Below are 13,743 nucleotides of genomic sequence, written 5' to 3'. Positions count from 1 at the left end.
TCTGGGCTAATCCATTTAACGGTTGACAATTCAATGAATCCTTTACCCTTGGTTACTGGAAACACTGCGGTCTGCCCTGCCGGTGATATCTTGCCAAGTTGCATTGAAGCGTCTCCCTGTGTTAGCAAGAAGACCCTCTTCTTCAGCCTCTTCAGCATCTTCGTCGAGCTGCGTTTCGTTCAGTTTTGGTGAGCGGAACAAGGACGTCACAAAGACAATCAGATAAAGGCCTGTGAGTGAATGGTCAGTCAAATAGGTTCTGTCTATAAAGGAAAGTAGGATCGAATATTTTGAAGAGGCTTCTTACCGAGGAAGAAGAATTGGGCCCAGAAGAACACGACGCCAAAGAATGGGAAATTAAAGGTCACGCGGTTCAAGAAGGTACTGGCAATGCTGGGCGTGCACACGCTCTTCGCCGCAGGATTCTCGGCCAATTCGGAGCATGGCTTTATGAGATCTTTGTGGCTAGAACAGTCCGGTTGCTCCAGTGGCAGTATCGGGGTACGATCACAAAATGTCTGTGGGCCGAATGTAGCATATTGAGGCGCGGCCACCATGGAAATGGAATAATTCAATGCAAGAATTATGAGCATCAACATTGTAGTTGCCAAAAGCAGAGCCTGAGGTGATGTGTGGCCCTTCCGAATCTGAAAAATTCGAATCCAAAGAAACCTAATCCCAACAGTCGTGATACCAACAACGGAGCTGCAGAACAAAAGTAGAACAAGCACAGTGAATACCGCATAATCAACTGGGAAAACCTTGGCAGATTGGACAAGTGCCCAGTTGAGCGGATTAAAAATGTTGATATGTCCCAGAATATATCCACAGCGATGTTTGCAGACCGAGTTCTTTGCCTTGTCAATGGATGTCAACAACATAGACACCCATGTTACAAAAGCCATCAACAGTAGTAGTAGGCCTCCTAGCAGTTTGAAGGGACGAAATACTGCTTCGATCTTGAACCATGCGCGCATCAACCAGCTTCGACCTTCACCTTGCGCTTCTTCAACTAAGCGCTGTCGTCGGATCAACGTTCGCTCATCTCTTGTGAGAGTGTCTAGTTCTCTACGATCTTTCGATGAAAGAAGCTCTGGGTTCCCCCCACAGCGACCTTCGAGTTGTCTCTGACGCTCCTGGTTAATTTCCAATTGATGGGTTGTAGATGCCCGTAGAGCGGGACTGGAGATTGAAGGAGCAGTCTTGATTAAGCCAATGGGGAACAAAGCGAGCCCCACTGAAGTATACAAGACATACAGACAAATCCCGAGTGTCATCAAAAGACCCAAGGCAAAAGTTAAAGCGCGCTCGCCATCTATCTCAAAGTCAGCATCATGAAACACACACAAAGGAGAATCTTGAAGAAAATGCGCGTATTGAACTTACGGTTCTCTGTTAGCAATCGCTTGAAATAATCCAAGTCTAGGTCATTCTTGTCTTGGGAAACTGGGACAAAGAATCCAACCAGAAAAAGAATGACCACGATCGCCACAAAAGATAAGGTGTATTTGAGAGATCCCCAGAGCCGTTGCCCCAATGACTGTTCTCCTTCCTCCGTGGCAACCTCATCGTACTCCTCATACCAGAAGTAGGTGAAAGGAATCACTAGAAGGCACAGCAAAGCATCCAGCGAATACAAAAGATAGTAGATGATAGTCAGGGAGTAAGTGATTCTGTCAACTGTATCCTGGGTGGCCCAGTCTTTTCTTTGGCCCAGTCGAGACGAGGTGGTGGATGACACGAGCGCAACATCCACGGGAAGGAGAAGCACAGTCGCCAGGAGGCTAGCAATGGCAACAATGCATGTCAGAGTTACAGATGGAGGACGTTCCCGAGGGGTTTGGTAGATATAGATAAACACTGAGGCTACTGCCAGTAGGATTGCTATCACGGCTGCATACACAGTCCAGATCAGAGAAGTCTGAAGGAGTGCCATCACGAAGAACGATGTTCCCACATGAGGCCACAGTTAGATAAAGGTGAAGAAGAAACTCTCTTGTCTTGGAACAAAATAAATAAAATAAACAAGTCAAGATACACACGGAAGAAGATGCAAGAGAGAAAGCAGGAAGTTGGACTTACAGTTCGTTGCCTTGTCGTCATGGGCTAACCCGATTGGGAAAGCGACACGTGACACGAAGCTTTGTTTCTGAAGTCCACCCTGGATAGGCACATCACTCGACTACAGTCTCCGAGTCATTGAGGGATTCCCGTTTTAATCTTCCAATTCTTCTGGCTCAGGGTTGATTCGGGCCTAGGACTGTCATGTTCACTTTGGGATCACAACTCCTATAAACTGATGATCGGAGCATCCAAACAACTTTGACATCGTGCTAGTTCTTCGAAATGCAGTGCTATACAGAGCTTTTACCCCCGATGGGGGTCACCCATGCTCTTGCACTTCCTTTTTTATCATCTACGGCTGCCAACCTGGTTGTGGTTCGCTCATCGTTGCTTCAGGTGTTTTCACTACGCAAACCTTCATCGGAAAACATTGGGACCCACTCATCCCTCTCCCATTTATCCGAGCCCAAACTCGTTCTAGAGAAGGAGTATTCTTTGCCAGGAACTGTAACGGACCTGAATCGAGTTAAAATCCTGAATTCAAAGAGTGGAGGAGAGGCGATTTTACTGGCTGTTCGAAATGCCAAACTCAGTCTGATTGAGTGGGATCCCCAGCGTCAGAATATTTCCACAGTCTCAATCCATTACTATGAGCGAGATGACTTGACCCGCAGTCCCTGGGTGCCAGATCTCAGTTCTTGCGGTAGCATACTTAGCGTGGACCCTAGTAGCCGATGTGCGGTTTTCAACTTTGGTGTCCGCAACCTAGCTATCCTGCCTTTTCATCAAGCAGGGGATGATCTAGTGATGGATGATTACGACCCAGACTTGGATGGCGAACGCCCTGGCCAAACAAAGAAGATAGAAGAGGCCCAAATTGTTAAAAACAAGGACGGCAACGCCCATGCCACCCCTTATGCTGCCTCTTTCGTCCTACCTCTGACAGCTTTGGATCCTTCGTTGTTGCATCCTGTCAGCCTAGAGTTTCTCTACGAATACAGAGAACCGACATTCGGCATTCTGTACTCCCAGGTTGCAACCTCCACATCTCTTGTTCATGAGAGAAAGGATATTATGTTCTACACAGTTTTCACGCTAGACCTCGAGCAGCGGGCTTCAACGACGCTCCTTTCTGTCTCTCGACTTCCCAGTGATTTGTTCAAGATCGTGGCACTACCACCCCCCGTGGGAGGTGCTCTGCTCATTGGAACTAATGAAATTGTACACGTGGACCAGGCTGGCAAAACAAACGCCGTTGGGGTGAATGAATTCTCTCGCCAAGTCTCATCCTTTTCCATGAGTAATCAATCCGACTTGGGTTTCCGCCTAGAAGGATGTATAGTGGAACGATTAGGTGGAAATAGCGGCGATATTCTTATTGCGCTTGCTTCGGGCGACGCGGCGCTAATTAAATTCAAATTAGATGGTCGGTCTGTGTCGGGCATGTCTATTCACTCATTGCCGGCTCAAGCAGGTGGAGATATTATTAAATCGCCTGCCTCCTGTTCAACCTGCTTCAACGATGGCAATGTTTTCATTGGTAGCGAAGACGGGGACTCAGTGCTAATTGGGTGGACTCACTCGGCTTCAGGCAAAAAATCCCGATCGGAAATTAAGCAGATATCCAATGGAGCTGATGATCTATCTGAAGATGATCAAATGGATGACGATGGATATGAGGACGATCTATATTCCTCACTCCCAGAATGTGTTCAATCTGACGCACGCACAGAAACAGAGGCTTCGACACCTGAATACTATCGCCTTCAATTGAACGATCGGCTCTGCAGTATCGGCCCTCTGCGTGATATCACCCTAGGCCAAGCTAATCGAGCCTCGGATACTGCTACCAGTCAGTCCGGCGACGAAGATGCGTCTACCGGGTTGGAGCTGGTTGCATCGCAAGGCTCTGGCGGAGCCGGTGGGCTTGTCGTTATCAACAGGGAGCTTGATCCCTTGACAAGAAGTTCCTTTGAAAGTAATGACGTTGATGGAGTGTGGTCAGTCTCAATGGCCACCGGCAAAAAAGACCCTTCGCTCGTAGTAGATTCGGATATAGACGCCCCTCGTCAATATGTGATCACCTCACGACTGGTCGACGCAGACAGAGAAGCATCAGAAATCTTGGCGGTGGAGGGACAATATTTGAAGCCCATAAAAGCCGCCGATTTCAACCCAAATGATGACATTACCATCGACATTGGTCTACTGGCAGATGAAACTCGTCTTGTGCAGGTTCTTCGCAACGAGGTTAGAATTTATGACAAAGGTATGTTTCCACTCCTTTTTAGGCGGAGATCAACTGCGCATTAACACATCTTGTAGACTTGGAACTAGCACAGATATATCTCATTTGGGATGAAGAGACTGATGAAGAGCGCCATGCTGTGAGCGCGAGCTTTGCCGATCCCTTCTTGGCTATTCTACGAGATGACTGTTCCCTGCTATTGCTTCAAATGGATGCCAGCGGGGATCTTGATGAAGTGTCACTCCCAGAAGAATTATCCAATATTGCATGGCATTCCGCCTCTCTCTACCAAGACAGGTATCAATTTTTCAACCCCCTACAAGGGTCAAACACAGCCCAGGCTCAAGGAAACGCCCTTCTGTTTCTACTGAGTCCAGAATACAAGCTCTCGGTGAGTCAATGTTACCAGGGGACATTTGTCCAAACTATCTAACTTTTACTCTGCAGTTATTTGACGTACCGAATATGAAACTTTTATCCGTTATCGAAGGCGTCGACTGCTTACAGCCAGTCTTGTCGAGAGATCCACCTCGAAAGTCGAATGTGCGAGAGACTTTGAAAGAGATTCTAGTGGCTGATCTTGGCGATGCCTCCGTTACTGAGCCATTTTTGATTGTATGACCACCTTCCAAAGTCAATAAAATAGAACTTCACGCTAACATATATGCTTAGATACGAACTGTCAACGATGACCTGGCTGTTTACAAGCCAGTATTAACCCCACCGGATGCAGAAGATGGACAATCAAAGCTCCAGTTCTTCCGAGAACCCCACCATACTCTCGCTAAGATTACTTCCCCTTCATCGCCCGAGCGTGACGATCAGAGTCACAGTCGCGCAAGGCCTTTGCGGGCTCTGTCAAATATTTCAGGCCTCAGCACAGTGTTCATGCCAGGTTACTCGGGAAGATTTCTCGTAAGGACAGCAAAGAGCCCGCCGCATGTGGTTCGCCTCCGAGGTGAATTCACACGATGGCTCAGTGGCTTTGACTCACCAGCCCTCGGTTGTGAACGCGGCTTTATCTATGTGGACTCTGAGGTAAAATTGCTTCCACTTAGGAATTTCTGCCTATGCTAACAAACATTGACCAGCACACGATTCGAGCTTGCCAACTACCTCCAGATACCCAGCTTGATTACCCCTGGATCCTACGAAAAATTCCATTAGATGAGCAGGTCGACTTCTTAACTTATGCCACTGCATCTGAAACCTATGTCGTTGCCACCAGCTCTCCTGTAGGCTTTAAGCTACCTGAGAACGATGAACTGCATGCCGAATGGCGCAATGAAGGTTTGTTCTGATCCCTAACCAGTCTACCGTGATTTTTCTAGCTGACATACTTTTTCAGCGATATCATTCCTTCCTGAAGTTCCTCAGAGTTTCATTAAAGTCGTCAGCCCACAGACCTGGGAGGTTATCGACAGGTAAGAATTGCGGTATGTATAATTATGCCTTGTTCAAATGCTAACCGTAAATAGTTATCCACTTGAGGCTGCCGAACATGTGACAGCGGTAAAGAATGTGAATTTGGAGGTGTCAGAAAACACACACGAACGTAAGGATTTGATCGTCGTGGGCACATCAATCACCAGGGGTGAAGATATTCCAGCCCGAGGTTGCATCTACGTTTTTGATGTGATTGAAGTCGTCCCGGAACCAGGAAGACCGGAAACAGGCCGCAGACTCAAACTTGTCGGCAAGGAATCTGTCAAAGGTGCAGTGACCGCCTTGTCCGGCATTGGTGGCCAAGGATTTGTGATTGTGGCCCAAGGACAAAAATGCATGGTGAGAGGTCTTAAAGAGGACGGAAGCCTTCTTCCTGTGGCCTTTATGGACCTGCAAACCTATGTTAATGTCGCGAAAGAGCTCAAGGGCACGGGCATGTGTATCCTGGGAGATGCAGTCAAGGGACTTTGGTTCGCAGGCTATTCGGTAAGAAACTTGGCCCCTTTGCATATCGTTCTCTCCTCTATGAATACTAACGTCGTTTATAGGAGGAACCCTACAGAATGACTCTCTTCGGCAAAGACCCGGAGTATTTAGAAGTCGTGGCTGCAGATTTTCTTCCAGATGGAAATAAGCTGTACATTCTAGTCGCAGACAGTGACTGTACTCTGCATGTACTGCAATATGACCCAGAAGGTATGTCAATGCATGGTAAAACACTATCATCGCATGGATGCTTACCGTTATTTAGACCCCAAGTCCTCAAATGGAGACCGGCTACTCAATAGAAGCAAGTTCTATGCAGGAAACTTCGCTTCAACGGTCACATTATTGCCCCGCACAGCTGTTTCGTCTGAACTCATCGAACCTACCACAGAAGATGAAATGGATGTTGACCAAACGATCTCGACATACAATGTTCTGATCGCCTCACAGAACGGCTCCTTAGCCTTGGTGACGACCGTCGCGGAGGAGTCCTACCGTAGACTATCTGCTTTACAATCTCAAATGATCAACACAGCTGAGCACCCCGGTGGCTTGAATCCTCGTGCGTTCCGAGCCGTTGAAAGCGACGGGGCTTCCGGCCGAGGAATGGTGGATGGAACTTTGCTTCGGCAGTGGTTGAGTTTAGGAAAGCAGCGCCAGGTGGATATTGCAGGTCGTGTTGGCGCGACGGAGTGGGAGATCCGTGCCGATCTCGAAGCCATTAGTGGAGATGGACTAGGGTATCTTTAGGAGACTTTGAATGCTCTTAGCGGAACAAAATTGTGGTCATCAAAGAAAGGCCCGAAATGTCCACAAGTGACCTTCCATAGATCCTAAAGTTCATACCCACCACCTATATACATACAATATTATACTTAATCACTAGCATCCAAGCGACATGGTTGACACTCCATGGGTAATCTGAAATTTTTTCTATAAGATGACACCCTTCTTCTGATTCACAGGGTATCCTGAAACACGCACGTCCTAGATGCGCCTTTGGTGTAGTTGAATGTCCTAACGTATGGTTGAGATAGAAATCGTTTAGATAGAAATACGTCTGTTTGTTTGTTTGTTTGTTTGGTTGTTTTTTTTTAAAAATAATAATAATAATAATAATAAATTGAACCTGACGAGCCACAAGTATATAGTGACAAATTTCGCAGGTTAAGCGGCAAATAAATAGCAGCGTAACATCATAACACGAGGGGATATAACCAGAACCACAGACCAAACATATCCGTAGAATACCAAGACCAAGTGCCAGTAAAACCCACACAGAAATCCAATCCCAAATCACAAACATGGCTATATAGGGGTTTCCTTCTTTATTATGTCATCTGAGAAACCCGAGGGAGATAGCTCGTAACTCCAGAGGATATCATCCAGAAATCATAGAGCGCCAGACGTCCTTGCTCCCTCTTTTCGGGAATCGCAAAACACAAGAATTGCACGGGAAAAAAAGAAAAGTAAAGAAAACAGAAATAAAAGCAAAGAACTCCTCGGTACGCCTAATCGCCAGTTTTGCACCAGGAAATCCAGTAGTTTCCAACAATAGACAAAAGAAAGACCGCGCGACTAAGCCCCAAGACGATACCGATAGTCAAATCCGGCTCAACCGTCTTAGATTCGGACAAATCGACAAAGAATGGGCTCACAACGACCCGTTTTCGCTGAAAAGAGAGAATGAAAAAAGATGAACATAACTCTAAAAGGGGACAAAGCGTAGGTGTTGAAATCGAACGGACTAATCCTCCCCAATCCCCCCAATCCCGGCATATGCAAATGCAACCCATGTTGTAAGCCCAAGAATAAAGCACAAGGCAGAGAGATGAAAAAGGAAAATAAACTCCATCCCCAAGTCAGGAGATTGAGTGTTAAAATACATCTTCTGCCGCAAAATAACGTTTGCTGCGCCCTCTAGATGCCACAAACTTCATCTCAGGCATGTTGGTATGATGCACCACATGCGGACGATAGACAGCGTCTACCGGTGCTTGCCAATCATCCAACCCTAGTGGAAAGTACTCATATAGGAAATCGGTACTCTCATTTGGAAAGGGTAGTGATGATACAAACTGCTGAGGTAGATTGGCAGTCTCCAGGAGTGGAATAGATGAAGTGGCACTGCGAGACGGGGTCTGAGAAATGTTGTGGGAGATTTTGCGCATCTTGGCTGGTGGAGCAGAATGGTCGAGGTTCACTGAATGTTGTTGAGGGATTTCGTTGGCGTAAGATGTCATCATCTTTTGGTCTAGTTGGAGGCTTGTATCGCCACCGTCCTCTGCGTCCAAAAGAGACAAATTAATAGGCGCAGCTGAGGCAGCTGTCGTACTGCTGACCCTGCGTTGTTGATCGACAGCCTGTGAGAGTTGCTCGCTGGAATGAGGATAGAGAGGCTGGTGGTGAGACATTACGTTGTTAGATGCGGCGTGAGGCATAGGGGTCCAATCAGGTGGGGCCTGAGGTTGTTGTATGATGCTGGGAGGTGGCACGGATGTAGTTTCGGGTGAGCTGCTCTGAACAGTAGCTGATGGGGCTTTATTTTTAGCTGGAGTCACGCTGGCACGACGAGGGACCGACTCGCTGGTTGGAGTGCGATTCAGCGCAGCTGAGTTGGCCTGATTCTTTCGAGAGGCTGCAGCACTACCACTGAGGGGAAGGTCCTTTCGAGACTGGAAGTTGCGCGGGCTACGACCACGAACAATGACGGGACCCGACTGGACTTCCGATATAGAGATTTTGGCCCCCGTGGACAGAGTGGCAACCACTTTCAAACGGACAACAAAATGTTGCTGGAGCTCCTTTCGGCGACCATTATTAGCGGTGGCTACACGAAACTGCAGACGCTTCCAGGCAATGGGGAAAGTGGCATAGTCCGTATCGAGATCCTGGCCCGCCATAATATCCAATGGGATTGGCGTGGGTTCCTTCTCGATTTTGATGGCACCGCCGTTACTGTGGTCATCGATGGCAGAGCTGGCGTTAGCCGCGGCAGCCGAGGGAGTTTTCCATGGCACTGAAATGATCTTCACCGGGTTCCCCTCCACTGATTCCGTGGCTGACACAGTGAGTTCTTGAGCTAATATTGGGATACGGTCGCCGTTGTCGGTCATTATGTAGCGCATGCCTCGGGGTAATGTGACGGATCCGGTGATCTGGAATAAGTTGCGACGATAGCAGGTCAGCTCGGCGCCCTGCTGCGGCGGAGCATTGTCCGAGGGCGATGTGGTATAGGGCGATTCGGCCAAGAAGAACATTCCATGCAACTGGGCAGATACTGATAATGAAGTTCGTCGCATGGAGTAATCGAGCAAGGTGAAGTGATATGCTGGCAGTGAGAAGCTCAGCAATTTATTATTGTGGTCAATCGAGGAGTCCTGGGGTGGTTGTTCTGGTGGGACTGGGTCGAACGGGGCGACCATATCGGTGAAAGGGTCGTCATATCCCGAGGGAAAGCGTTTTAAGGACTGCGGCAGTCCATTTGGATGAAAGGAGAGATCGTCGCTATATGGTTGTTAGTTCTTGAGTCTCTGTGCAATTGCGCCCCCTCCTCTTGTTTTGGTTGTTTTGTTCCTCTTCCTTTCCCCCCCTCCATTCTCTTTCTTTGCTTTTTTTTGATATGGGAGGGATTCTTCTTGTTTTCTTTTTCTTCGTCTCAATCAAATTAGGAGCGGATCGGAGTATTACCTGACAAAAGTTTCGGAGTCGAAGTTGGAACGATGATCGGGGAGGTCAAGGCCCGGCATGGCATTCAGATAGTCGGAGCCCTGGAGATTGCCGAGGGAGAGCGGGCTCGCCAGATAAGGCGGCATAGCCATGGTATCGAAGCCCTCCATGGCGAGGGCAGAAGGTTGGATGAACACACACGGAGAAAAGAGGAAACGAAGGAATAGAAAAGGGGGAAGAAAGTCTTGGAATGCGGCTTTTCTCGAGGAGAGAGAGGAGGGTTTGGGTTAGAGGGTAAGAGCGATGCGAACGGCGGATTCGGGGAAAAGTGGAGCCGCGGTTTTTGCGGAGAACGAAGACGGTTTGGTATCTGTACAGACCCGTAATGGACAGTATCAGACAATACGGCCCCGGGAGGAGGTCGGTACACTCGGTACACTCGATACAGCCGGTATTAAAGTAGCAGGGTGGAAAGCAGATGATCAATATTAGGAGAGAGGAGGAAGGCAAGAGGAGGGGGGTCATTATGTTAAATAAATTAAGTACATATGTCAGGTACATTAGAGGGTGTCGACTGATATATGATCTCCACTTCATTTTGTTAATCTTTTTTTACAATCCAAGTGATGATTACACTGGACAAATCCTTTTCTCTCTTCAGGACGATCGGCTGTCGGCAAGCATATGAATATTTCCCGTACTGAAACATGAAATCTAAATACTGACATTCTCTCTCTCTCCCCCTCTCTCTCTCTCTCTCTGTCTCTCTCTCTCTCTCCCTCCAAGACTCTCGCAGTCTCACGGCCCCAAACTGGGCCCTGAAGATCATTCTACAGTGCACAAACTCGGAACCCACTGCGTACAGAGAGATCCAGGCCTAGGAAAAACGCCAATCATGCAAGACAGGGCTGCGGTACCCCCCTCTATGTAGTATAAATTATAATAGAATTATAGAAAAGTATATAGAGGCTAAATTACATGTGGTAGATACCTGAGGTACTTCGTATAAGACGTACTACTCATTCATCATGTACCGGGGGATTTCCATGGATCCTGTCTCATAGATAATTTCCATTGTGCACCAGGATGAGTGTATACAGTATACAGGCTTTTCGTTTTCGGTGTCCCGTTTTTGTCTCGTAATTTTCTTCCATCTAGACTTTCTAGACTCGGTACCTTATTGCACCACCATCTTCTACTTTCTTCCCCCTCCTTGGTCAAAGTATATTCAATTCGATACAAACTCATTCTTCTCGATCCCTTCTCTGAAGGATTGATGATCAACATGGGCTCCGTCTGACATGCAGCGCCATCGTCCTGGAAGTGCCCCAGCCCAATCAACGCCACCATATGCATCCATCCAGCAGGACACGAGTTACGCTTCAGAAAAAAGAAAAAGCACGGGGCATCTGGACTACGATCCTCTTTCTCCGCTCGATGAGCTGGGGCAACCATCATGATTGGTGATGCCGACCGGGTCCCACTGCGAACGGGCAAAATCCACTTTGGCGTCCGCATCCAGTCGGAGCCAGGAACCGAACCTGGTTCAGTACAGGGAAAGAAAAACTCTCTCTGATTGCAGTTGGTGTTGAATTTCTATCTTGTGGGGGCCGAATTATCTGGAAGAAAGCAGAACTCCGGATCCCAAAGAGGAATCCATCAAGCTAGGCGAGGACAAAAACAGGCAAGAAAACCCAGCTATCCACTTATCCACCTATTCACCCTAGATAATAATAACGCAATAACAAAAAAAAAAAAAAAAAAAAAGAGACAGAGAGACAGAGAGACCCAAAAAAATAGGCAAAAGGCAAAAGACAGAGAGAGGAAGAGGGGTGGGACCGGCGATGTCCGTTGACGGGCAATTATTGTATTATTATTTTCTATTTTCTATTCATTAATTCATGATCTTCTGCAGGTTCATAGTCGCGCGTCGGGTGATGCATCCAGGTCATACCCGTGTAATTCTGGCGCGGCATCACGAGCATGTGGAACATGAAGACATGATTTGTCTAGACCGTTAAAACCGTCTTTGCTCGACTTTCCAAACTCGGTCATGAAGGTGGACAAGCGAGATCGAAACAGCAGCAGCAAAAGCACCAAAACCTTAAAAGACCCATGTGAAGTCTGTTGCTTCAAACCTGATCGACTGGACGTGCCCTCCTTCATCTCCTGTGCATTTACCCGATTTGATTATCTCCGACTGTGCTGCGATTCCTGCACGGGTCTCAGGGCCTAAGGGCCCTCAGGACCCAGTGAAGCTGGGCGAGTGTGAGCCCGGGGGATCCAATCGTGGTGGATTCGCCCCTACTAACCTTCCCCCCTTTCTCCTCTCTGCTCGATTGCACCAAGTGGAGTGTATCCACTCCCCACCGAATCATGCATGGGCATTCTTCCCATCCTGCTACACATATCTTCTGTTGGCCGGTTAGGATCATTGCAGGCGTGCACGTTACCCAATGCGGCGAGGCCGTGAACTTTGTGTTGCGGCCCCTGATCTCCCGAAGCTTCCATTTACTTCCCGAACCGCCGGAAAAATAAAGGGAAAAAAAGAAAAAGAAGAAAAAGAAACGAAAAGAAACGAAACAGAAGCAATGCAAGAATGAACAGAACAAGAAAAGATGTTCTCAACCCGGTGATCACCGAGATCGATCTACAGTAGACGCTTTGGTAAAGAGGATTTCGGACTACCGAGCACTAGAGAATTAAAGAACACCTTTGAATATGCCGGGATGGGCCATTCCCCTAACTCAGCAGGGGTTTTTATGGGGGTTATGCAATACATCGTACGCATTTGATTTTATGCTTCCTTTTTTCCCCTCTCTTCTTTCGGCACAGATAAAAACGACGAAAAGCGCAGGACAGAACAGAACAGATATCGAATCCCTTGACGATCAGGAATGTGGATCGGATCGATGTCAGCTAAACTGTACCTACTGCATGTTCAGGGCTGTTGCTGGATTCCAGGCCACCTGCATGACCGTTCTAGTTGCCTACTATACACACCCTTGCAAGAAACAGCCAAAATATAGAATCATGACAAAAGACTCTCAATAAAATCTTCATATTTTCCCTCTCTTTACCCGAGTCCAAACGGCAATTGGTCAGAAAAACCTTACTAAATTGCCTCCAAGAGATCTGAGCAACGGATGTAATTGTGGCCCCGACGCCCCGAGGTCCAAACGTCTTTTCTGCACAAAATCGACTCGAACCGGTACTTTGGCTTTAATTAAATCATATATTATCGTAGAAATTAAAGTACTTTTCATCTGCACGATTCAAGCACAGGAAAATCTTCACCAAAAGAAGCAAAAGCGGATCATTTCATCTCATGGCTCGCCTAAGGGAGGAGGTTCGCTTCTCCGACTTATCCGCCTGTACACTGTAGGTACACTGTAGGTACACTGCCCATAGGTGTACAGTATTTTTCTTTTCGCCCCTCGAGCCTCCTCGCCTTCTTCGCACGGGAGGCCGAGTGGATGCGAAAGTTTTATCTCTCTCCGTTCTCCTCTCGGTCGGTCTTTTCTCTTTGGTTCGCCTCTGGCGCCAAGTCAAGTCCAGAATTATATTGAGGTTCGATAAGATAGGAAAAGAAACCCACTGCTCCCCATATAAATCCGTACAAAGCGAAGTTAGTTTCCCAAGGTCCGTTGGACGTCCGGTCCAGTCAGCAACAGCCGTTAAACTGGTGCCTCGCCCAATTGCTCCACTATGGGTCTCGCAAGCCCCAGAAAGGGTCATATTAGGTGCAATCATGGCACGGCGGCCCCAAGCTTCCGTATGGCTGGGTTGAACCAAGACAAATGAAATTGGCGAAGCTCCATTCAGGGCAC

At 47.7% G+C, this 13,743-nt stretch overlaps 4 protein-coding genes across 4 annotated transcripts; 2 read left to right on the top strand and 2 right to left on the bottom strand.

Moving 5' to 3' along the window:
* Positions 1–42: 42 nt before the first annotated feature.
* N7478_002573 (uncharacterized protein) lies at positions 43–1,936 on the bottom strand (the record flags this gene model as incomplete). The annotated part of the gene is made up of 3 exons (XM_056918787.1): positions 43–230; positions 308–1,315; positions 1,387–1,936. The coding sequence occupies 3 exons, from the start codon at positions 1,934–1,936 to the stop codon at positions 43–45; spliced, it is 1,746 nt and encodes a 581-aa protein (XP_056781945.1).
* A 410-nt stretch (positions 1,937–2,346) lies between these two features.
* Positions 2,347–6,994, top strand: N7478_002572 (cleavage/polyadenylation factor CFT1; the record flags this gene model as incomplete). Its single annotated transcript, XM_056918786.1, has 9 exons — positions 2,347–4,333; positions 4,390–4,703; positions 4,760–4,927; positions 4,985–5,350; positions 5,404–5,602; positions 5,661–5,736; positions 5,791–6,244; positions 6,307–6,454; positions 6,510–6,994. 9 exons carry the CDS (start codon positions 2,347–2,349, stop codon positions 6,992–6,994), a joined length of 4,197 nt encoding a protein of 1,398 aa, XP_056781944.1.
* A 1,127-nt stretch (positions 6,995–8,121) lies between these two features.
* Positions 8,122–10,083, bottom strand: N7478_002571 (NDT80/PhoG-like DNA-binding family protein; the record flags this gene model as incomplete). Its single annotated transcript, XM_056918785.1, has 2 exons — positions 8,122–9,751; positions 9,935–10,083. The coding sequence occupies 2 exons, from the start codon at positions 10,081–10,083 to the stop codon at positions 8,122–8,124; spliced, it is 1,779 nt and encodes a 592-aa protein (XP_056781943.1).
* A 133-nt stretch (positions 10,084–10,216) lies between these two features.
* N7478_002570 (uncharacterized protein) lies at positions 10,217–10,405 on the top strand (the record flags this gene model as incomplete). Its single annotated transcript, XM_056918784.1, has 1 exon — positions 10,217–10,405. The coding sequence occupies one exon, from the start codon at positions 10,217–10,219 to the stop codon at positions 10,403–10,405; it is 189 nt and encodes a 62-aa protein (XP_056781942.1).
* Between the last annotated feature and the right edge of the window lie 3,338 nt (positions 10,406–13,743).

Source organism: Penicillium angulare, assembly GCF_028827245.1.
Source record: "Penicillium angulare strain IBT 27051 chromosome Unknown utg000003l_segment0_segment0, whole genome shotgun sequence".
NCBI classification, from domain to species: domain Eukaryota; kingdom Fungi; phylum Ascomycota; class Eurotiomycetes; order Eurotiales; family Aspergillaceae; genus Penicillium; species Penicillium angulare.
This window is presented reverse-complemented; position numbering and strand designations above follow the sequence as displayed.